At 36.4% G+C, this 26,709-nt stretch overlaps 1 protein-coding gene and 1 long non-coding RNA gene across 2 annotated transcripts; one reads left to right on the plus strand and one right to left on the minus strand.

Moving 5' to 3' along the window:
- Positions 1-2,106: 2,106 nt before the first annotated feature.
- LOC125661516 (IgGFc-binding protein-like) lies at positions 2,107-9,850 on the minus strand. Its single transcript, XM_056146687.1, has 4 exons — positions 9,266-9,850; positions 7,819-8,063; positions 4,014-4,151; positions 2,107-3,708 (listed from the first exon to the last, which is right to left on the minus strand). The coding sequence occupies exons 2-4, from the start codon at positions 8,054-8,056 to the stop codon at positions 2,465-2,467; spliced, it is 1,620 nt and encodes a 539-aa protein (XP_056002662.1). The 5' UTR covers positions 8,057-8,063; positions 9,266-9,850; the 3' UTR covers positions 2,107-2,464.
- Positions 9,851-22,715: 12,865 nt separating this feature from the next.
- Positions 22,716-26,265, plus strand: LOC125652771 (uncharacterized). The gene is made up of 2 exons (XR_007361677.2): positions 22,716-23,155; positions 24,763-26,265. It is a non-coding gene; the product is annotated as an uncharacterized LOC125652771 (long non-coding RNA).
- The last annotated feature ends 444 nt before the right edge of the window (positions 26,266-26,709 follow it).

The raw sequence follows: 26,709 nt of genomic DNA on the forward strand, positions 1-26,709 counted from the left end.
AATAACTCGTTCCGGTTCGTATTCAACATTCGTATTAAAAAAAATAACAAAACATCGTTTTTATTAAGTTCTCTAATTACACAATACACAACACAATAAAAAAAATCCCACCCAAAAAACAACAAAACTATAGACACAAAACGCACACGATACCCAACACTTACACACTTCTCACCAACGATAAACATGCACGGAGAACAATTTAAGCGCAATCCACATAAAAAAAATAAATATAATGATGCACGAAGATTTCATTTATAACGCTAAATGATGGCACTAAAATCACGTGCGCATCAAGGGATTTTAAAATATTCACTGAGGTAAATGTCGTGCACGAATCGGCTGATAGATTGGTGTATGTATGGACGAGAGTTACGAACACCCAAGCTGCATGTCCAAACAACGAACAATTTTTTTTAATTGAACACCTTTAGTCACCTATGTCCAAGCAGTTACCCAAGCGGTTGTAACATTGCTACGATAAATCTTGTCTTTCTTGTTTGGTACCAAAGCTGTCCGTGAATAGAGTTTTGATAGCGAAGGTAATCACACTTTGCTGAACACGCAGGTGGTTGAGAAATTATTTCTTTGATTATCAAAATATGAAAAATGAAGTAAATTTCATAGAGTACAATTTCTAAATAAACATCATTTAATTGTTTATCACTGGCTTCTATACGGGGTATTCACCTGTATTGATGTCGCTAGATCTATCGAAGCGTGATCAGTCAAGCGTCTCTAATCCCCAAACAGACCAGGAAATTTACGTGGTGACTGCCTCAGGCAGTCAAGGTGTGAATGGATTATTATTTTGAGAATCATTATTGAATAATTAGGGGTTTATTACGTTTTTGTCGGAATTTTTACAACGTAATACCGAGTCCCGGCATTTTAGGACAACGTAATAACGAGGTCTATTTTATACAGGTTTGTTGAGAAATGGTTTTGTGCTTTGAAATTCCAACGTAATATGCGGACTAACGTAATAAAGGGGGAACGTAATAACGGGGTTCCACTGTATATATGCATTTTCAAACTCACATTTTACAAGACTTTGACCAGCATTGTTAAAATGATTTCAGGATCGCTGTGTTTGTTGAACTTCTTGCTAATGAAAAAATGGAAAGTTTAGAAGAAGTCACTCGCTTATTGAAAAATGTGATAGATGTTGAAAGACCACCTTCTATAGAAATAAACAATGTGTCCTAAGTAATTTTGTTTATTTTTTTTTAACAAATGCAACATTCAGCACTGAACAAGTATTATATCTCCTTATAGACACATGATCTCATGTCAAAGGTGTTCAAGTTGAAGTAAAACATCTCGGGAGGTGTACAAGTTCAAACATTTCAGGAGGTGTTCAAGTTAAGACATCTCAGGAGGTGTTCAGTTGAAGTTAAAACATCTCAGGAGGTGTTCAAGTTCAAGTTAAGGCATCTCAGGAGGTGTTCAAGTTAAGACATCTCAGAAGGTGTTCAAGTTAAGACAAGATTGTAGTGTTTATGTTTAAGTGAAGACAAGTTATGGGTGCTGATGTTAAAATAAGTCAGGGTTTAAGGTGTTTAAGTTGAAGTAAAAAAATCAGGTGTTAAAGTTATGACCTGTTAGGTATGTGCAGGTTGAAGTTCGACATATCAGTGTTCAAATTGAAGTAAAGCAATGTCGGGGGGTGGCGAACTTGAAGATAGGACATGTCATGGGTGTTGAAGTTAAGTCACGTTAGTGTTCAAGTTAAAGTTAGGTCATGTTAGTGTTCAAGTTAAAGTTAAGACATGTTAGTGTTCAAGTTAAAGTTAAGACATGTCGAGGTGTTCAAGTTAAAGTTAAGACATGTCGAGGTGTTCAAGTTGAGGTTAAGACATGTCTAGGTGTTCAAGTTAAACTTAAGATATGTCTAGGTGTTCAAGTTGAGGTTAAGATATGTTGGGTTATTCAAGTTGAAGTTAAGACATGTCAGAGAGTGTTCAAGTCGAGGTTAAGATATGTTGGGCTATTCAAGTTGAAGTTAAGACATGTCAGATAGTGTTCAAGTCGAGGTTAAGATATGTTGGGCTATTCAAGTTGAAGACCGACAAACAAATATCGTAATAATCATTAAAAGCAGTAGTAGATGCCATCATTTATAAAAAGTAATACAATCAAACAGTTTCTAATGTCTGTTCCAGGTAAAAAAAAAATCAAAAGTTATTTTCAGCACACACGATATTTACAGCAATGATCATTGTTGCGGGAGTTTCAGCACACACGAGGTTTACAGCGATGATTATTGTTGCGGGAGTTTCAGCACACACGGGGTTTACAGCGATGATCATTGTTGCGGGAGTTTCAGCACACACGATATTTACAGCGATGATTATTGTTGCGGGAGTTTCAGTACACACGAGGTTTACAGAGATGATTATTGTTGCGTGAGTTTCAGCACATTGTACTGTACAGCACAGTGATCTGATGCAGGTGATGTTGATCATGGAAGAAGGATATTGCCTGCGAAACTATACCCGTCAATGTTTCTATGACCGTAAACGATCAACCCGAATGCTGAATGATCTGATGTCGATAAAAGGAATGTTCCAGCTTCAACTTCGAAGGTATAAATGACGTAAGTTGTTGTATTTAAAACTTTGGAGCTCTCGTACACCACTTTATACTGATTAACGCGCAAGCCATTTATCCGCAGATTGGTCTTGTAGTCCATTGGAATAATAACACATATATAGTTTTCTGTATATCCAGCTGGTACTGTTATCTTGTAGAAATCGAGATACTGATGCACGCCGGGAATGACCGTCATATAGGAATCGTATGGCACGCCCATTCCAAAACCGGAAACCAGCACAGGCTGATCTGAGACTATGACGGTTATTTCACCTGACTTCACTTCCACGTTTTTAAAGTCTCTTTCGTTTAAGTACCACGTCGATTGTCTGTCTCCGACAGTTAGAATTACAGTACTTGTATGTTCGCTGACTACTTGGATTAGAGTGGCTTCATTATTATAGAATGTGGGCACGATATAATCCTTATCTAGTTCGTTCGTCGGCGGTAGCTGAGTCACCATGTGACTGCAGTATTTAGATTTCAGAGCCTGGCATCGATGACCTGAGAATACTGCTATTGGTTTTGATGACGTAATTAGAGTTCCGGTGAGATCCGTCGTATGCCGTACCTGGAATGTTTCGAGCCTTCCTAACGCGATTGAACAGACATCTCCGTCAGTGTAGCTCCCATCAGGCAGAGATAATGGTACTTCTTTCTTCATTTTAAATGTTACATTGATATTCGACCCGTCAAAGAGTGCTCCTATTGCAAATTGACTGTAAAAATCTCTATTTATTTTGTAAGGTTCTGTTGTAGAGATGAGGTATTTAGTGGACAGTTTACTCGTGGGAATAATCAGCGATCCGTCTGTTGCTCCTTCATAAAGACTATCGAAAGCAGTGACTGTTGACAACTCCGAGGTCTGTAAAAGCACAGCCTTAGGTTCCACTGTCAGATATTTACAAGTCAGATCAAAAGGGAGAGTAAAATTCAATTCGGATGTAACTGTAGTTTTCCTGTCAATTTTCGATTTAATAGCGGGCTTCAAATCCTGGGCACTTGATACATTTAGAATTGTTTCATTTTCTGTCGTTACATAAAGACTTAAGGCTCCTGTCGATCCTGGGTGATTCCTCATGAATAAAACAAGGAACTCTCGGCCTGCATTACCTGGAATGGATCGTGAAAATAAATTAAAGTACCGAGAGTACTGATAACCGGAAATTCTGACTGCATTGCCTAGAACGGAAAGGTGAAGATAACGAACAGTAATCAGTCTCAGAACTCCCATCAGGAATACAAATCAGGAGTTGGACAAACACAGACCGCTGGACACACCAGAGATGGGACCAGGTGCGTAGGAGAGTAAGCATCCCCTATAGACCGGTCACACACGCCATGAACCCTCTATCTTGATAATACAAGAAATAAAGAAACTTGAAGAATTTGGCTAGATAGTGGAATGAAATATTTACCTTTTAATGCTGGCAATTCAATTGTTGAATCCTTTAGTGTCGTTGATGTGAGTGTCGACGATGTCACCATCGCCTTCGTCGTTGTCAATGTCATTTTTGTGGTTGGATAGGATTCGGGCGAAAATACAAGACTCTCACCTAAATTCATTACAAATTTCATGAATTGTATTACATACACGAACTGCCCTTGTAAATTCACTGCAATTAGCGATTATCATCATTAAAATGGAAATTAGAGAATCTTTTCTCAGTTTAAATTTAACATTTTAGTGTCGAAGGGAAAAGAAAGATCATTTTGCAGCACTACTGCAGTAGCTTAAATAGATAAAACAAAATTACAATATCTTACATGTTTCAGTAACTGTTGAGAGATGTTTCAGTAACTGTTGAGTGATGTTTCAGTAACTGTTGAGTGATGTTTCAGTAACTGTTGAGTGATGTTTCAGTAACTGTTGAGTGATGTTTCAGTAACTGTTGAGTGATGTTTCAGTAACTGTTAAGTGATGTTTCAGTAACTGTTGAATGATGTTTCAGTAACTGTTGAGTGATGTTTCAGTAAATGTTAAGTGATATTTTAGTAACTGTTAAGTGATGTTTCAGTAACTGTTGACTCATGTTTCAGTAACTGTTAAGTGATGTTTCAGTAACTGTTGAGTGATGTTTCAGTAACTTTTGAGTGGTGTTTCAGTAACTGTTGAGTGATGTTTCAGTAACTGTTCCCTTATGTTTCAGTAACTGTTGAGTGATGTTTCAGTAACTGTTGACTCATGTTTCAGTAACTGTTGAGTGATGTTTCAGTAACTGTTGACTCATGTTTCAGTAACTGTTGAGTGATGTTTCAGTAACTGTTAAGTGATGTTTCAGTAACTGTTGAGTGATGTTTCAGTAACTGTTGAGTGATGTTTCAGTAACTGTTGAGTGATGTTTCAGTAACTGTTAAATGATGTTTCAGTAACTGTTAAGTGATGTTTCAGTAACTGTTGACTCATGTTTCAGTAACTGTTAAGTGATGTTTCAGTAACTGTTGAGTGATGTTTCAGTAACTTTTGAGTGGTGTTTCAGTAACTGTTGAGTGATGTTTCAGTAACTGTTCCCTTATGTTTCAGTAACTGTTGTCTCATGTTTCAGTAACTGTTGAGTGATGTTTCATTAACTGTTGAGTGATGTTTCAGTAACTGTTAAGTGATGTTTCAGTAACTGTTGAGTGATGTTTCAGTAACTGTTGAGTGATGTTTCAGTAACTGTTGAGTGATGTTTCAGTAACTGTTGAGTGATGTTTCAGTAACTGTTGAGTGATGTTTCAGTAACTGTTAAGTGATGTTTCAGTAACTGTTAAGTGATGTTTCAGTAACTTTTAAGTGATGTTTCAGTAACTGTTGAGTGATGTTTCAGTAACTGTTAAGTGATGTTTCAGTAACTGTTGACTCATGTTTCAGTAACTGTTAAGTGATGTTTCAGTAACTGTTGAGTGATGTTTCAGTAACTGTTGAGTGATGTTTCAGTAACTGTTGAGTGATGTTTCAGTAACTGTTGAGTGATGTTTCAGTAACTGTTAAGTGATGTTTCAGTAACTGTTAAGTGATGTTTCAGTAACTTTTAAGTGATGTTTCAGTAACTGTTGAGTGATGTTTCAGTAACTGTTAAGTGATGTTTCAGTAACTGTTGACTCATGTTTCAGTAACTGTTAAGTGATGTTTCAGTAACTGTTGAGTGATGTTTCAGTACCTTTTGAGTGGTGTTTCAGTAACTGTTGAGTGATGTTTCAGTAACTGTTCCCTTATGTTTCAGTAACTGTTGTCTCATGTTTCAGTAACTGTTGAGTGATGTTTCAGTAACTGTTGAGTGATGTTTCAGTAACTGTTAAGTGATGTTTCAGTAACTGTTGAGTGATGTTTCAGTAACTGTTGTTTCAGTAACTGTTGAGTGATGTTTCAGTAACTGTTGAGTGATGTTTCAGTAACTGTTGAGTGGTGTTTCAGTAACTGTTGAGTGATGTTTCAGTAACTGTTGAGTGATGTTTCAGTAACTGTTGAGTGGTGTTTCAGTAACTGTTGAGTGATGTTTCAGTAACTGTTCCCTTATGTTTCAGTAACTGTTGACTCATGTTTCAGTAACTGTTAAGTGATGTTTCAGTAACTGTTGAGTGATGTTTCAGTAACTGTTGAGTGATGTTTCAGTATCTGTTGAGTGATGTTTCAGTAACTGTTGAGTGATGTTTCAGTAACTGTTGAGTGATGTTTCAGTAACTGTTGAGTGATGTTTCAGTAACTGTTGAGTGATGTTTCAGTAACTGTTCCCTTATGTTTCAGTAACTGTTGACTCATGTTTCAGTAACTGTTGAGTGATGTTTCAGTAACTGTTAAGTGATGTTTCAGTAACTGTTAAGTGATGTTTCAGTAACTGTTGAGTGATGTTTCAGTAACTGTTGAGTGATGTTTCAGTAACTGTTGAGTAATGTTTCAGTAACTGTTGAGTGATGTTTCAGTAACTGTTGACTCATGTTTCAGTAACTGTTGAGTGATGTTTCAGTAACTGTTAAGTGATGTTTCAGTAACTGTTGAGTGATGTTTCAGTAACTGTTGAGTGATGTTTCAGTAACTGTTAAGTGATGTTTCAGTAACTGTTGAGTGATGTTTCAGTAACTGTTGAGTGATGTTTCAGTAACTGTTGAGTAATGTTTCAGTAACTTTTGAGTGGTGTTTCAGTAACTGTTGAGTGATGTTTCAGTAACTGTTCCCTTATGTTTCAGTAACTGTTGTCTCATGTTTCAGTAACTGTTGAGTGATGTTTCAGTAACTGTTGAGTGATGTTTCAGTAACTGTTGAGTGATGTTTCAGTAACTGTTGAGTGATGTTTCAGTAACTGTTCCCTTATGTTTCAGTAACTGTTGAATGGTGTTTCAGTAACTGTTGAGTGATGTTTCACTAACTGTTGAGTGATGTTTCAGTAACTGTTGAGTGATGTTTCAGTAACTGTTGAGTGATGTTTCAGTAACTGTTGAGTGATGTTTCAGTAACTGTTGAGTGATGTTTCAGTAACTGTTGAGTGATGTTTCAGTAACTGTTGAGTGATGTTTCAGTAACTGTTGAGTGATGTTTCACTAACTGTTAAGTGATGTTTCAGTAACTGTTGAGTGATGTTTCAGTAACTGTTGAGTGATGTTTCAGTAACTATTGAATGATGTTTTAGGACCTGTTGAGTGATGTTTCAGTAACTGTTGAGTGATGTTTCAGTAACTGTTGACTCATGTTTCAGTAACTGTTGAGTGATGTTTCAGTAACTATTGAGTGATGTTTTAGGACCTGTTGAGTGATGTTTCAGTAACTGTTGAGTGATGTTTCACTAACTGTTGAGTGATGTTTCAGTAACTGTTGAGTGATGTTTCAGTAACTGTTGACTCATGTTTCAGTAACTGTTGAGTGATGTTTCAGTAACTATTGAGTGATGTTTTAGGACCTGTTGAGTGATGTTTCAGTAACTGTTAAGTGATGTTTCAGTAACTGTTGAGTGATGTTTCAGTAACTGTTAAGTGATGTTTCAGTAACTGTTGAGTGATGTTTCAGTAACTGTTGAGTGATGTTTCAGTAACTGTTAAGTGATGTTTCAGTAACTGTTGAGTGATGTTTCAGTAACTGTTGAGTAATGTTTCAGTAACTGTTAAGTGATGATTTAGTAACTGTTGAGTGATGTTTCAGTAACTGTTGCCTTATGTTTCGGTGAATGGCATATTCTCACCCGTACTCAGTAAGTGTAAAGTTTTACACAAAATGATAAAAGCCGATTTTACTGGTATTTCAATACTTACATTGACACTTTTTCTGCTTGACATCGGTCAATTCTCCTTCAAGAATGTTTATTCTAAGTGCTTGGTTTTTAACAGCTTGCGATAACACACGTAATTCTTTTCTCAGAGACTCTATCCCAGGTGATGTTATCCAGGTGTCTTTAACAAAATCAATTGTTTGGCCACTGTAGATATCTGCCATAAACACGAATAGAAGAGACACCAAAACCAAATACGGGTTGCTCTTTATCAGTGCCATGATTTACCTGAAGAAATTAGAAGTCAATAAAAACACAAATATCATTACTTATAAAGTGTAAGAACTCTGAAATGTAATTATACATATGCAAGGTGAAGATAACGAACAGTGATCAATCTCATAACTCCTACAAGCAATACAAAATAGATAGTTGGGCAATAATGTATTCGCTGTGTCAACATCCACCCTCCGTGTGTTTATATGATACATATACACAATCTTCTGATAATGTGTGCGCTGTGTCAACATCCACCCTCCGTGTGTTTATATGATACATATACATAATCTTCTGATAATGTGTGCGCTGTGTCAACATCCACCCTCCGTGTGTTTATATGATACATATACACAATCTTCTGATAATGTGTGCGCTGTGTCAACATCCACCCTCCGTGTGTTTATATGATACATATACATAATCTTCTGATAATGTGTGCGCTGTGTCAACATCCACCCTCCGTGTGTTTATATGATACATATACATAATCTTCTGATAATGTGTGTGCTGTGTCAACATCCACCCTCCGTGTGTTTATATGATACATATACTCAATCTTCTGATAATGTGTGCGCTGTGTCAACATCCACCCTCCGTGTGTTTATATGATACATATACACAATCTTCTGATAATGTGTGCGCTGTGTCAACATCCACCCTCCGTGTGTTTATATGATACATATACATAATCTTCTGATAATGTGTGCGCTGTGTCGACATCCACCCTCCGTGTGTTTATATGATACATATACTCAATCTTCTGATAATGTGTGCGCTCTGTCGACATCCACCCTCCGTGTGTTTATATGATACATATACTCAATCTTCTGATAATGTGTACGCTGTGTCGACATCCACCCTCCGTGTGTTTATATGATACATATACATAATCTTCTTTAAACGACTATCTTATTGGAAAAAAAATCCCCAAAATAATACTGCAACATATTTCCAAATCAACAATACTCTATGATAGGCATTTGGAAGATATAGATAGATTTTTTCTTGCGAACACCCCTACAGCATTAGTCAAAACTCTCTACATACAGATGGTATCGTCTTCGTGAGTTATAGAATTCTGATTCAATAAAGGCATAAGACATAAAAATGATATACAGAAAATACATTATTGGTGTCGTCTTCGTGAGTGATATAATTTTCTGATTCAATAAAAGCATAAGACATAAAAATGATATACAGAAAATACTTACCGCTTTCACGTCTGACTGACCTCTTCAACACTATACAAGCAGTACTGCATTTTTTGTATCCCACTTCATGGTTGAGAAATCATACTCGGAAGTTTGAAGGTCAAGAGTAGTAAATTTATATGATGGAGAACACTTTAAACACGGCCTCTTCTCAGGATGTAACTTGTATCAGGTTGTACGTTTGGATATTCACATTGTTCTCGTCTTAGATACCATCCTCGCTAATTGAAATGATAGCCATTTCCTCCTAAATGTGAGCATCGTGTGTATGCATCGTGATGATAGAGTGCGACTTTAGAACACGATTGGGAAGTCCGACGGAAATGAGAAGTAAAATGTAGATACGGAAAATAAATAAAATAAATAAATAAATAGATAAAACAAAATAAATAAATGGATAAAATAAATAAAGAAATAAATATATAAAATAAATAAATAAATAGATACACTGATTTTGACTGCGGATAACTCCGTTTACCTGATCAGGATATAGGACTCACGGAGGGTGTGACTGGTCAACAGGGGGTGCTTACTCCTCCTGGGCACCTGATCCCACCTCTGGTGTATCCAAGGGTCCGTGTTTGCCCAACTATCTATTTTGTATTGCTTGTGGGAGTTATGAGATTGATCACTGTTCGTTATCTTCACCTTGCCTAGATAAAATGAATAAATAAGATTAATGTTTGTTTTGTTTTTTGTTTTGTTTTGCTGTTTTCCGCCACATTCAACAATATTTCAGTTATCTGGTGGCACCCAGTTTTTGTTGGTGGAAGAGAGAACCCAGATACAATACATCTGGGAAGAGACCACCGACCTTCCGAAAGTAAACTGGGAAACTTTCTCACTTACCGGCGCGAGCGGGATTCGAACTTGCGCCGGCCAGTGGTGAGAGGCCATGTGATTTTGAGCGCGATGCTATAACCACTCGGCCACAGAAGGCCCTCTTAGGATAATATTAATAAATAAATAGAATAAAAAGATAAAATTGATTTTTGAAATACACGAGGGTATTATCAGCTACTCTACCCCAGCATGACACGATGACGCGACTCCTGAATCACCCTGGGGTAATGTCTTGCAGTTCATGCCCTCATGTACTTTCAAAAATGAAATTTATTTCTTATATGTAGAGTGAAAGGTGAAGATAACGGACAGTGCTCAATCCAATAACTCCTATAAGCAATACAAAATAGATAGTTGGGCAAACACGGACCCCTGGACACACCAGACGTTGGATCTGGTGCCCAGGAGGAGTAAGCATCCCCTGTCGATCGTCACACCCACCGTGACTGTATGGTCTCATGCTCATAGGCATTGTATAGTCAGAGTTTCACCGCATGTAGTATTTTTCCCCAGCATGCAGTGCTGTAATTCAACTATACTGACCTCTTCCGGTCGATTAATTGGGCATCACCAACTATAAACATTAAACAGTTTATTAATTGTTAATTGAATTTTGTGCTGACACCCCAGATTTAGGACTTTGTGAATTTAATTTATTTTTTTTTGCAGAATTTTCATTCAACTTCAAATTCTTCCCCGACTACCTGAAATATTGAATGCAACAATATCTTGTCTTTACTTGTGTTCGCTGATATTTTGGAATGTAGTTGCATGAAAGTTGAAGATAACGAACAGTTTATATACATGTACTAATAAACTTTTAGGGGTTCCGAAAAATAATACATGCAGTGCCTTTGTGATGGAACGCGCGCCTCTGTCGTTATAATGCAGTTAGCTCTTAAGAACTGGAAGGTCAAGTGAACTTTTCTGATCAGTTTATGTCCGCTGTATACGTCCGTCTGTAAACTTTTTATAGCTTTGTTTTACTTCTTTCCCAGAACCACTGAACCAATTTCAACCATTTGACAAAATGCACGTTTGGATAACGTTCTTTCAAGTCTGCTCAAATGTAGGGCCAGGCCACCTTCAGGAGGGGGGGGGGGGGTAATTACGAAAATGCACAAATTGGGTTGGGTCATTTAAAAATATCCCTCCCTAGAACCACTTGGTCAGAATAGTTCAAATTTACATGAAAGCTTTCTTACACAGTGCATATTCAAGTTTATCAAAATAATACCCTCCTGAATTAGGGTAGGGTCACAATAGGGAATCAAAGGTTTGCATATAAATATATAGGGAATATTTAAAGATCTTCGGAAGAACCACTGGGCCAGAAAAGTTGAAATTTACATGAAAACTTCCTAACATTGTGCAATTTCGAGATTGTTCAAGTCATGGTCCACGAGGTATGGAATCAAGGTTTTATATGCTGATACTTATAGAAAAATATTTAAAAATATTTTTGAACTATTTATGGTAAGGCTTTCATATTTTGTATATTACAGATATACCTTTCATGCGATACAATGCTGTGTGATCTTGTAACTTTGACTTGGAAGTTTGACCTACTTTTAATAAAATATAACATATTCACTATGTCCTGAACATAATCTTCCACAAGTTATTCATATGTCAAAAAACAAACAAGTAACCCCCCCCCCTCAAAAAAAAAGAAAGAAAAGAAACCGTAGTGGTGGCCGAGTGTCCTTGATTCTCTTGAAAGTGGGCTCCTATGAAGTCACAAAATTGGGGAATTAAAAAAAATATCAAAAAGCGAAAAATGTGAAGGGGTATTCTTTAACTAGCAACTTTGTGTTCGATTTTATTCACGATTAGTATTTTCAATAAGTGCTCAACCAAGCCCCTATCTTTGCTCCTCACGAAAATATTAACAGCTGTCAAGGAGAAACTTCAAACTTACTGTGCGACTACATATGCCAGAAGTGGTGTTAATCAAATGTGGATTCTACAAAATTCTAAAGAACTGTTAGTACACTTGAAATCGCCAAACTTTTCCCAAATCAATCACATTAAAACCTATGACTTTTCAACACTATACACGACCATTCCTCACGATAAATTAAAGACTAGACTTTTGGCCATCATATACATCATAGACAGTTGCTTCTTCAACAACAAAAAACCGGAAAACGGAAAATAGAGTTCCTCATTGACAATATCTTCGTGGTCTCTGGTGTTTAGGTACTCCAACAGTCTGTTGGAATTCCCATGGACACGAATTGTGCTCCTTTGTTAGCTGACCTGTTTCTATATTCATATGAAGCAGACTTTATTCAAAAACTTATATGTGAGAAGGCATCTCTTGATGTGGCCTTCAATTCAACATTAAGATATATCGACGACGTTTTGTCTATTAACAATGACAACTTTCATTCAAATGTCGATTCTATATATCCCTGTGTGCTCGAAATAAAAGACACCACAGGGTCGTCCACTTCTGCTTCATACTTAGATATTTTATTGAAAGTAGACATTAACGGCAAACTGACAACTCAACTGTATGACAAACGGGATGATTTCAGCTTCTCCATCGTCAACTTCCCATATTTATGTAGCAATATTCCATTATCACCTGCATGTGGTGTTTATATCTCTCAACTGATTCGATACGCAACGTCTTGTTCTGCGTTTAGTCAGTTTTTAAATCGAGGCAAGCTACTGAAAAATAAGTTGATGGTACAGGGGTTTCAATAGTCTCGATTGAAGTTAGCATTTCGCAAATTCTATAGTCGTTATAACGATCTAGTTCGTCAATACAACCTATCATTATGTCAAATGCTGTCTGACATGTTTCATACCAATTGTTAGACCATTCTTGGCGCACAAATTTTGACTGCGGATAACTCCGATTACCTGATCAGGATATAGGGATCACGGCAGGTCTGACCGGTCGACGGGGGATGCTTACTCCTCCTAGGCACCTGATGCCACCTCTGGTGTGTCCAGGGGTCCGTGTTTGCCCAAATATCTATTTTGTATTGCTTATAGAAGTTATGAGATTGATCACTGTTCGTTATCTTCACTTTGCATACATCAAAATGACAAATGTAAACCCTTTGCCACATTTCAGGTTCACTTCCTTTAAATAGCTAACAGGCCGGTCACTAATATCTTACATTTTTACGACTAAGATAAAATAAATTGTCAGTCTTTTACTAGAAAGAGTGCAAAAATGATCTGAGTAATACTTCACCCCTTTCCCCTGTATATATACAAAGTTTTGCTTGTTTAGAATATACAAGTGAAGAGTTGTAAAAGAATTGCATTGTTTTAAAATGTTCATCTTAAATTTAATTTTTTTTAATGAAAAGGGCCACTGGTCTATAACATTTACCGGTATATTTTACATACTTGAATGTATTTATATTAAAAAAAAAAACTAAATAAGAAAAATTCCAATTTTTTAAAAGATATATTTCAACGGTGTTATCGATCTTCTTCAGCCGAGTTTATCTAATATGAAAAAAATAGTTTATTTATATAAAATAGTTAAAATTATTTTTTTAAAACATTAAAATATCAGTATTTCATTTTGGACGCGATGACGTGCTCGAATTGAACAAATTGAACTCAGGACCTCCCAAGTGGTTGTGAATCACTATATTCCCGTTAAAAGATTGGACAGTTTGGAAAGAAAAACATTCAATCAAAACACCGGAACGGATATGGAAAGTCTCATTGATGTCGAGACTTCGTGACAAATATAATAGTAAATTGTTTCTGTTTCGTCTCTGTATTTTGTTTGAATGCTTTTGTTCTGCTATACATCTCGTTGAAAATTTGTCACACGACTTAAAACGTCACGTGACTGAAGTTTAATTCAGGAATTCAGATCCACACTCAGTAAGAGTTTTGTAACATGCCAATGTATGTCGCGACACAGGACCCACAATTCTAAAGGGTTACAAAAAAAAAAAAAACCCAGTACAAGTGTGTCAGGTGAGTTGTGTTGACTGATTAAGATTGTGAAGTTACGTGGATCATCATCCCAAATTTGTGGTCTCCTACCTCTAAAGTACAGTGCACCGTGTGATGTTGATAAAAGGCAGGATAAGACGAAGTGTGACGTCATATCTATGTTTTGACGTACGACACAAAACAAATGTGACATAAGCGGATCTTAGGGGTTCGTTTTATACAACAAAATATTTAATGACTTATAGAAGCAATGTAAACAAACGGTGATTAAGTAAATGAATACAAATATAAGAATTGAACAGTACTTGTGAGCTGTTCATGGTCAATATGAAGTTGATATTGACTATGAACAGATCAAACGTGCTGTTCAATTCTTAAATATGCAAGAAATAAAACTCAATTTCTTTCAAATGTATGATTTCCATGTAGATGGATAAATATGATACTAAATGTAATTTAAATGATGGTTAATTACGAATTAATTTAAAAACACAGCTTTGGGATTCATGGGCTGTTTTCGTTGTCATTGCACCTGTTATACCACATTTCAGTAAATACATGTAATTAAAACTCAAAGAGTTATCCTTCAGGTGAAGATAACGAACAGATGCCAAGGAAGAGTTTACATCCCCTGTCGACTGGTTACACCCGCTGTGACCTCTACACTTTCATCAGGCAAACGGAGTAATCCGTAGTAATAATCAGAGCGTAAAGAACGGCCTATATAGCTAACAAATCAGTGTGCCAATAACAGCTTAACAATCGGTATGAAACACGTCAGACAGCATTTCACTCAATGATAGGTTGTAATGGCAAACTAGATCGTGATAACGACCATAGAATTTGCGAAATGCTGATTTTAACGAGGCTGTTGGAACCCCTGCACCATCAAATTGTTTGGCAGTAGCCTGCCTCAATTTAAAATTTGACCATACACAAAACAAGCTCTTGTGCATCGAACCAGTTGAGAGATATAAGCACCATATGCAGGTGGTAATGGAATATTGCTTCATAGATATGGGAAGTTGACGACGGAGAAGCTGAAATCATCCCGTTTGTCATACAGTTGAGTTGTCAGTTTGCCGTTAATGCCTACTTTCAATACAATATCTAAGTATGAAGCAGAAGTGGAAGACCCTGTGGTATCGCTCTATTTTGGATTGCTTATAGGAGTTATGAGATTGTATGTGAAGGGATCTCTGTTTGCATAACTTTTAATTTTGGAATCACCATACGAATTGATCACTGTTCGCCATCTTCACTTTTACATGAGTACCTGAAACCAAAGTTGTCTACTATCGAAGTAGAGAGCATTTACTGTGTTTGTTTTATATTTATGCACAATAATTCACGGGTAGTATATTCATAGTTTATGCGTAAATCCATGTTGTTTGTCTGTATACTGCATGTATAGCCGGGTGTGAAGCTAGGTCTGCATGTATAGCCGGGTGTGAAGCTAGGTCTGCATGTATAGCCGGGTGTAAAGCTAGGACTGTATGTATAGCCGGGTGTAAAGCTAGGTCTGCATGTATAGCCGGGTGTAAAGCTAGGCCTGCATGTATAGCCGGGTGTAAAGCTAGGTCTGCATGTATAGCCGGGTGTAAAGCTAGGCCTGCATGTATAGCCGGGTGTAAAGCTAGGTCTGCATGTATAGCCGGGTGTGAAGCTAGGCCTGTATGTATAGCCGGGTGTAAAGCTAGGTCTGCATGTATAGCCGGGTGTGAAGCTAGGCCTGTATGTATAGCCGGGTGTAAAGCTAGGTCTGCATGTATAGCCGGGTGTAAAGCTAGGTCTGCATGTATAGCCGGGTGTGAAGCTAGGTCTGCATGTATAGCCGGGTGTGAAGCTAGGTCTGCATGTATAGCCGGGTGTGAAGCTAGGTCTGCATGTATAGCTGGGTGTAAAGCTAGGTCTGCATGTATAGCCGGGTGTAAAGCTAGGTCTGCATGTATAGCCGGGTGTGAAGCTAGGTCTGCATGTATAGCCGGGTGTAAAGCTAGGCCTGCATGTATAGCCGGGTGTAAAGCTAGGTCTGCATGTATAGCCGGGTGTAAAGCTAGGCCTGCATGTATAGCCGGGTGTGAAGCTAGGTCTGCATGTATAGCCGGGTGTAAAGCTAGGTCTGCATGTATAGCCGGGTGTAAAGCTAGGTCTGCATGTATAGCCGGGTGTAAAGCTAGGTCTGCATGTATAGCCGGGTATAAAGCTAGGCCTGTATGTATAGCCGGGTGTAAAGCTAGGTACGCACATGCAGTACATATATGATATGTGTGACAGCAGATGCTCTTGAATGTGGTAAACCAGATGTTTGTTTTATTCAAATAAACATGATTTGCATGAGTACAACAGGTATCTATGCAGTAAAATCTTGTACAAATGCACGTTTGATTCTCAGATTAACAGCCAGATGTTCGATAATCCAATCAGGCTTTGAATATGCATATATATATATATATATATATATATATATATATATATATATATATATATATATTGTGGTATTATTTACACTTAGTCAACATGAAAGGTGAAGATAACGGACAGTGATCAATCTCATAACTCCTATAAGTAATACAAAATAGAGAATTTGGCAAACACGGACCCCGGTATACCAGAGGTGAAACTCTGTATTTTGTATTGTTTGTAGAGGTTGTGAAACTCTGTATATCGTATTGTTTGTAGAGGTTGTGAAACTCTGTATATCGTATTGTTTGTAGGGGTTGTGAAACTCTGTATTTCGTATTGTTTGTAGGGGTTGTGAAACTCTGTATTTCGTATTGTTTGTAGGGGTTGTGAAACTCTGTATTTCGTATTGTTTGTAGAGGTTGTGAAACTCTGTATTTCGTATTGTTTGTAGGGGTGTTGAAACTCTGTATTTCGTATTGTTTGTAGGGGTTGTGAAACTCTGTATTTCGTATTGTTTGTAGGGGTTGTGAAACTCTGTATTTCGTATTGTTTGTAGGGGTTGTGAAACTCTGTATTTCGTATTGTTTGTAGGGGTTGTGAAACTCTATATTTTGTATTGTTTGTAGGGGTTGTGAAACTCTGTATTTTGTATTGTTTGTAGAGGTTGTGAAACTCTGTATTTCGTATTGTTTGTAGGGGTTGTGAAACTCTGTATTTCGTATTGTTTGTAGGGGTTGTGAAACTCTGTATTTCGTATTGTTTGTAGGGGTTGTGAAACTCTGTATATCGTATTGTTTGTAGGGGTTGTGAAACTCTGTATTTCGTATTGTTTGTAGAGGTTGTGAAACTCTGTATTTTGTATTGTTTGTAGAGGTTGTGAAACTCTGTATTTCGTATTGTTTGTAGGGGTTGTGAAACTCTGTATTTTGTATTGTTTGTAGAGGTTGTGAAACTCTGTATTTCGTATTGTTTGTAGGGGTTGTGAAACTCTGTATTTCGTATTGTTTGTAGGGGTTGTGAAACTCTGTATTTCGTATTGTTTGTAGAGGTTGTGAAACTCTGTATTTCGTATTGTTTGTAGAGGTTGTGAAACTCTGTATTTCGTATTGTTTGTAGGGGTTGTGAAACTCTGTATTTCGTATTGTTTGTAGGGGTTGTGAAACTCTGTATTTCGTATTGTTTGTAGGGGTTGTGAAACTCTGTATTTCGTATTGTTTGTAGGGGTTGTGAAACTCTGTATTTCGTATTGTTTGTAGGGGTTGTGAAACTCTGTATTTTGTATTGTTTGTAGGGGTTGTGAAACTCTGTATTTCGTATTGTTTGTAGGGGTTGTGAAACTCTGTATTTCGTATTGTTTGTAGGGGTTGTGAAACTCTGTATTTCGTATTGTTTGTAGGGGTTGTGAAACTCTGTATATCGTATTGTTTGTAGGGGTTGTGAAACTCTGTATTTCGTATTGTTTGTAGGGGTTGTGAAACTGTATTTCGTATTGTTTGTAGGGGTTGTGAAACTCTGTATTTTGTATTGTTTGTATGGGTTGTGAAACTCTGTATTTCGTATTGTTTGTAGGGGTTGTGAAACTCTGTATATCGTATTGTTTGTAGGGGTTGTGAAACTCTGTATATCGTATTGTTTGTAGGGGTTGTGAGATTGATCACTGTTATGTTCACCTTTCATGTATTGTACACATTATCATGTACATGTCGTTTGTTAAGGGACAGAATAGTACCTCATATTATTCGGCTGCCTTCTTCGTCTTCTGGTTATAATTACCATGATGATCATTACTGTTATTATCGTTATTATTATTTGGGACCAGGTTCCTAGTATGCGATAATTTGTTATGTCAGTAACAATTATATTGATTTCTGGATCATGCTTCTTGGACATCACCCCTTTTACAATAATGTTTTTGTTTCGGACTTCCCTGTACTTTCCTTCTACTGGATGTAATGGTGTTGATCTGATAGTTTCTGGACTTGGATCTTCATAGATCTAAGAATCAAATAAAGTGCACATATAATAAAACTTTTAGTTTTAATTCAATAAGCTGATAGTTAAGTTTTATTTCCGTTGCGAACATTTATTTGCACATGTAAAACTTTTGGAATTTCTGGGAAATACATTCATATCTAACCAAAATCAAAAAGAATAGATATAGCAATAAATATTGAATCAATATTTGTATTCATCTGAGGATGGATGTTAAAATCCAGAAAGCGCTAGTGATTTGAATATATTTTGGAACTGCATATTTCCCTGCTTTTTATTTAATTACATAGATAGATCTCTGTATTGATAGGAAACATACATATATTCCATATTGATTTGTAGATTCATATTCCCAAATTGCTGGAACATTCCAAGACACAACCAACTGAAGATTTGTATGCTCGATTTTATAGACTAATGTTCCCCTAGACCGCGTTGAAACCACTGCAACAAAAAAAAAAGACTTCCCTTCAGTATACAAACTGTAGTTCATTATTCTTAATCTAAGCAAGCTATTGACAAACAAGTTGATGGTGCATGGGTTTCAACAGTGTCGTTCAAGTAAGAATTTCGCAAATTCTATGGTCGATATAACTTTCTAGTTTGCCAATACAACCTATCACTGGGTCAAATGCTGCCTGACGTGTTTCATACCGATTGTTAGACCGTTCATGGCGCACTGATTTTAACTACGGATAGCTGCGTTTACCTGATCAGGATATAAGGCTCACGACGGGTGTGACCGGTCAACATGGGATGCCTACTCCTCCTAGGCACCTGATTCCACCTCTGGTGTGTCCAGCGGTCCATGTTTGCCCAACTATTTCTGTTTTTTCCTAAAATTGTTTCCTTTTCTTGAACTCATATATGAGATTCAAGTATATTTTCGTATTCACCCGGTGGGAACAAATACACTGCCCACCATAAATAAGGTACTTGCGTATACAAAAATGGGTTCCGTCATAGATACGGATCTTTCAACGCAAAATACACAACTTTTACGTATAAATAGATGACGTTAGGCCATTAACGTTTTATATTGTTACTTTTTCTGGTGGGGATCCGAGTTAGAATAAATCCTCAGTACCCCTTGCTTGTTGCTTGTCGTAAGAGGCGACTAAATGGGACGGTCCTTCGGATAAGACTGCAAAAACCGAGGTCTGTGTCCCAGCAGGTGTGGCACGATTAAGATCCATTCCTGCTCAATGGTCATAAGCGCCGGACATAGGCCAAAATTGTGAAGCCCTTCACCGGCAGTGGTGACGTCTCCATATGAGTGATATATTCTCGAGAGGGACGTTAAACAATATTCAATCAAGCAATCAATATCCTTACTTCTAGGAAAATGTTTGATTTTCTGAAATTTGGGATTCTTTAAAAAGAGATATCATGCAAACTTTAACTTAAACCGTTTCAAACTAATTACTATACTTATCATTGTGCATTAGATGCGTACTTTTATAAGATCCTTTCATTTTCACCTTTTGACTAAGTATCACTTATTCCATTTAGCTAATGTACTGGGGATCCGGGTTAGAATAGGTCTTTATTACCCCTTGCTTGTCGTAAGAAGTGACTAAACGGGGCTATCCTTCGGATAAGACTGCAAAAACCGAGGTCCCGTGTCACAGTAGGTGTGGTACGACAAAGCTCCCTCCCTGCTCAATGGTCATAAGTGCCGAGCATAGGACACATTTTGGCAGCCCTTCACCGGCAGTGGTGACGTATGGTCTCCATATGAGTGAACAATACACAATCAATCAAACAATCAATCCATTTACATGATAGAGGACTTGCATCGGTTGTGTAAAGATATTTGTTTCCTCCACCGAGACACTGATCAAGATATAGGGTTCACACCGGGTGTGACCGGTCAACAGGGGGTGGTTACTTCTCCTAGATGCAAGGTCATCAATCTCATAACTCCTACAAGCAATACAAAATAGATAGTTGGGCAAACACGGACCCCTGGACACACCAGAGGTGGGATCAGGTGCCTGGGAGGAGTAAGCATCCCCTGTTGACCTGTCACACCCGCCGCGAGCCCCATATCCTGATCAGGTAAACGGAGTTATCCGCAGTCAAACTCAGTGTGCCAAGAACGGCTTAACAATCGGTATGAAACACGTCAGACAGCATTTGACCCAATGCGAGGTTGTATTGACGAACTAGATCGTTATAACGACCATAGAATTTGCGAAATCTTACCTTATGTTACCATGAAGAAACCTTTGAGTTCCAGGAGATCTTCAAAGCACCGTTGAGAGCAAATTAATACAAAAGGGAAGTTACAGTTATTTGAATATATGTGCATTTGGCAAAGGAAGTTCAGGCTTAATTTTTGTATCGAAATTTTCAAACATTTATTGATGAGATTTACACCTGATGCACGCCAAAAATCTATAGTAATTTATTTTCCCATTCATTAGCAATTGCTGCAAAATGTATAATACATATTGGGGTCCTTTTTGTCTATAAACAGAATGGAAATTATTTGCAAGTCTCGTAATAAAAATACCACATAAAATTTAACAAAGAAAAAAAAATAAAGATTACAAAATAAAGCCATGACGCCATGACGTCATACCGATGACTCGTGGACTGTATCAGGATATATGGTACTCACGTTTGTCCCCTCTGATGACAATTTTGTCTTTATCTCCTGGTAAAATGGAATACTTTGGATTTGTTTCCATGATGCCATCGCCCAGGGGAAATTCAGGATCCACCAAAGATGCAGTGTTCATGTCATTCTTGATTTCAATATGAGTGCGACAATCTACAAGAGGTTTCATCACATCACGCCTTGACAATACAGAAAAAAGTTGTAAGATTTGTAAAAGGATTCAGTCTTCATTGTCGATCAATGCTAAGGTCCACAACCATCAGATCCTAACTGTATTCTGTGACACTACAAACACTACCTGACGTTTCTTACTTTCATGGTCAATAATGATCACCTCAATCTATATAAACAACATATATCAACAAGCATTTGGCGATATTACCGATATCATTCATTTGGTAATCCTTATTCTATTCCAAGTTCCCTTTCCAAAGGTATCATTCTTCCAAATCATATCTCAAATATTGACAGTCACTCCGTCGACACTTTTCACTCCATGACAGATATTTTGAAAGACTAGTTTTCAGAATTTTTAAAACGGTGTAAATTTATATGTGCCCTGGTTTGGAATGGTCATATGCATACAAGTTTGTTATGAATTGGACATGGAAAATAAATGTTTATAAATTTTAGAATGGTATCCCTGAAAAAGTTTAAGTGGTCAAATGTAATACGAGAGCATATGTTTCCAATTTTTAATCAGGGGCCTCCGTGGCCGAGTGGTTAGAGCATCACGCTCAATATCACTCGGCCTCTCACCTCTGGCCGGCGCCGGTTCAAATGCTGCTAGTGCCGGTAAGTGATAATGTTTCTCAGTTTATTTGAGGAAGGTACATTTTATCTGGGTTCTCTCTTCCACCAATAAAAAACTAGCCGCCACCAGATAACTGAAAAATTGTTGTGTGTGGCGGAAAACAGCAATCAATCGTTTATCTGATATAGATGATACAGTCCCTTTCACTAGATTAGAGTGAAAATGTAAAGTACCACAAATCATCATAATCGAATTAATCAATTTTATAATTAGATAGGTAACATGAGGGTGTTGTTTTGGTTCCAGCTGACAAAGCTTGTCACAATATTGTCTTTGTTTGCAAGGTTCATTATTACAAATGTATTTTAAACGAACTTAGCATTAATTCCGCATTTTATAATCGTACTTGTACTCCAACTGCCCTATCAAAAGATGAAATTCTTCAAAACCATGGTTCACTTTTAGACACATTTAATATCTTAGTCAAGGGGTGGAATGAATATGAGTTGCCGTACCTATACTGAATTCCTAAACTACATAAAAACACTTACAAACAAAGATGCATTGCTGAATCCAGTAAGTGCTCTACGAAGCCCATATCTTTGCTCATCACGAAAATATTAATAGCTGTGAAAGAGAAACTCGAGACGTATTGTGCCACAACCTCTGTACAGTGGTGTAAATCAAATATGGATTCTAAAATAAATTGAGGAACATTTAGTAAATTTTAAATTACAAAACTTTTCTCAAATCAACAACATCAAAACTTTACACGACCATTCCTCATGACAAATCAAAGACTACACAGTTTGACATCATAGACAGTTGCTTCTTCAAGAAAAAAAGAAATTGACAATATTTGTATAAAGTCAGCATGTCGCAAAGGACTAAGACCATGTTTATCAAAATTCGGCCTAACGTCCAAAGTGAATAATTTTTTGTTAGAAATATTCTCTAACATGTTCTTTTCCTATAATGTACTGGTTTTTATATGTAGAGTTCGTGAAAGAACACTATTTTTAGGTTTACATTACTAGTATAAATCCTATAATTTGCTCTACTTTTTAAGATTGCGTCATACAACGTCGCTATATATTATTAGAAGTGGTAACGTATTGTAAAACATAATTATGCAATGAGCGGTTTAATATATAATAAGATCTTGAAAAAGAAATTTTCTTTCAAAATACGCAATAAGGTTATTTTACTTATAGCCCGAATGACACACCATATTTTTCAATCCTTCATTCGGCCATTTTCACACGCCGCGCCGTTTGCCTGTTTGTGCTGTTCGTGGAAGTTGCAGAGGATGTACTCGTCGCATTTCAACGTAAGTTTTAGAAATATGAATATACTTCACCTCTACTCGTTAAACTGTATAACCAAATAGGTGTACCAATTGCTCTTAAAAATAATAAACAAGTCGCATGGAACGAATAGTATGGTGCGCCTGTGGTGTGTTGACAAACACGTAATATTCACGCATTGGGCTGTTGGAAATCCCACAACAAATCTGTTAACTGTTGTCAACATATATTTATTGTTTATCTATTATAATTATATATTGTTAAGATTTAAAATTGTATGTATATCAGCTGATCAGAAAAATCAGCTGTTTCACGATCATGCCATTTTCAATTCCAAGTGCATGACCTTCTCGGGTCTATTTGAATTTTCTTACATGATGTTTGACTCACTTCACACTTTGAACTTTCCATGTATCATTGTATGGTCTAAAAAGTATTTGTATAGGTTAAAGAGACATATAATTGTATATAGATGTATATTTCCATAATGGTATATGTCTCTGGGGTAACATGTAGGCCTGTGGGGGGTTATAGGTTGAATAATTTTCGAATGATTTGGTATTCTAGTATTCTACTATGTTTAAACTTAACTTAGTGATTATTTAGTAATCAAATAAAAGTTATATGATGAATCGATGCATTTCTTCAATTTACTGTAAACAAAAACTGTTTCTGTGGTTTGGAATCTGTCTGGTATTAGTGCATAATAAATAACTTCATAAGTCAATAAATATATTCTTGTTGTAGTGATGACATTTGCAAAATCTGTGAGAATAGAAAAAAATGTGTTAGGGTCAACAGAAATTTTTAATTAGGGTAGGTCGGGAAAGTGGAAACCAATTAACATATATATATTTTTTGGCCTTACGCGGAAACATGGATTAGAAAAGTCGGAATGATTTTTACATTCAATAATTTTTAAATACTTAAAAGCACCATTAAGCCAGGAAAATCATAAGAACAGTTTGGTTTTATAATTTAAATATGCCTTATTTCAAGATAAATTGTAAACATGTCAAACTTAATTTCAACAATTACACTTACAACTTACATGCCTGCATTGGGATTAGATATAGAATCACTCAGAAAATGTTGAATTTCATGGGTACTACCATGATTTAAGCATATATTTTTTTGTTAGCTTATCTCCTTTATATTATTGAATATTAAATTTTTCCATACATCTACCACAAGAAAGAGCATGAAAGATAAAAATATTTTGTGAATTTGCTGATAATTGTGAAGTAAGATACATGTAATATATCAACATTAGCTACAACAAAAATTATTAGATGGGGAATCAAATTCAAATGAAATGTTTGTGTATATAATTATTTATGCAGAAATGTACATGTAGCTAAACTGTCCTCTATTGTTTAGTTGGAGACATGTCAATCTCCCACCGAATACATAAATGTAATTTTTCTGAATTCTGTATCAATGAAAATACATGAGGGCATGAAAATACAACTTTTATATGAATATTATAATACAGGGGTTCGTGTTTGCCCAACTATCTATTTTGTATTGCTTGTAGGAGTTATGAGATTGATCACTGTTTGTTATCTTCACCTTTCATTTATGATATAGTTTTGATAATGATATAATACTGGAGTAATTTGAATTTCAGGATGATATAATATGTACAGCAAAAATTGATGGCAAGGGTGACATGAATCAGATTGACAAGAATCCATATTCCTACTCCTCAATAATGCTATCATCACTGCCATCAGATTCATCAATGATAGTGGCATCAGTGACACATGCTAATAAGTGTTGGACATCACTGAAGGAATAGCTTCCTTGTTGTGCCTGCCAATAGCAAGGTACCAGATTATACAGCAGTTATGTGGAAACAGATTCCCACAATAGGGGGACCAGATTGACACCTACATTGTACAGTATCAGGCAGTTATATCAGAACTGGAAAAACTGGATCCAAACAAGACTATATTGCTTGGAAGAAACATGTCGACTCTGAAGTTTAACCCTTATTAACCCATGGCACTTCTATGTCATTTGAAATATACCTGTGGAGGTTTTTAAAGTTTTTTTTTGGGGGGGGGGGGTTGGGTTATTATTTGGAAGAATTCATATTTGATGATTCAAATGAAAATCTGCATGTTGAATTATGAATGTCATAATGTACTTTTTGAATGATGAAAAGTGTAGAGTCAAAAGTTATCAAATTGTCAAAAACACTGGTCAGGTCTGAATTCATCATCTTGGACACCTTGCATTTGGAATTATGATCTCTATGAAGAAATGCTGAAAATCTTGCAAAAGAGGAAATGACAAGTTGGGGTCCAAGGCACTTGCATATATGCATGAGAAGGTGTTCTATCCAGGATTGATGTCAATTACATAGCAATGTAACGCCTTACATTACCTAGAAAATTTCACATTACCATTACTCCTATTTTGAAATATAATGTATTACATTACTTGAGAGTGAATTTACATTACACATTTACATAACATACTGTCAGATATTAAAGAAATGGCAGAAAAATTATTTCTGTATTATGATTTTTAATTATACATTAACATAAGTACACAAAATATTCAGCAATGTTAGGAAACATATCTATTAAGATATTCATTGCATTTGATTGTCATCAATGTTTCAAATGCTTCAGTCAATCACTAATAAAATGAATTATTCTAAATCTTCGAAATATCATCAAATATTTGAAGTAGTGTAAATGTAATGAAAAATAATTTTTAGTACAGTATGCATTACATTACCATTACTTGTAATGCAAAAATGGTCCATTACACCCCCATTACATTGAAACTGGTTGTCATTTAATTACCATTACCCCAGGCCTGGTTCTGTTGAGAGGTATTGAAATTCTCTGTAGAGACTTTGTCTCAGGAAGTGGCCGAGATTGGTGGTGACAATTTTGTTGGATGTGAATTTACTGACACACATGTCTACACTTGCTACACAATATAGCATGTGGTGGTTTCAACAAGAAAGTTCTTACTCTGCAGGAAATGACGAATAGCTAATGGATTCACATTTTTTCTGACTTTTCTTCTGTACATTAGATGCATTGGAAAACTTTCCTTTCCATTATCTTTTGCTGGTTCATTCTTTGAAATAAAATCAAGTCCGAAAATAGAGTATTTTGGTTTGGGTTTTTTCAATGAATTTAAAAAAATGTAATCTGTAATCCTTGCATATTTTGTTGGTGTTCTGTGATTGCTATTTTTATTTGTATTCAGGTATAATTTCATCTTCAGTGTCTTGAAAGAAATTAATTTTTCAATAACGCCAAGAAAAATGTAGTTAACAGTATTATTTAAAAAAAAAATATTGACACGGGTAGGAATTGAACCCGGATCTCCCGATTGAAGGACGGGCTCTCTACCACTAAGCCACGACATCTATGACGTCACACGTTTAAAAATCCTTCATACGTTTACTTGCCCTAGTTAACGTTATACTTTCGATATATCGGCAATAGTTTGAGTTATATCAATGCATGTTCTATAAATTCTTTTCATTTTGATCTTAGTAATTCTGTTGGTGTCGTCTAAATAAAAACTTTCTATAGCATTGAAGGTC

This window comes from Ostrea edulis, chromosome 8 (assembly GCF_947568905.1).
Source record: "Ostrea edulis chromosome 8, xbOstEdul1.1, whole genome shotgun sequence".
Taxonomy (NCBI): Eukaryota; Metazoa; Mollusca; class Bivalvia; order Ostreida; family Ostreidae; genus Ostrea; species Ostrea edulis.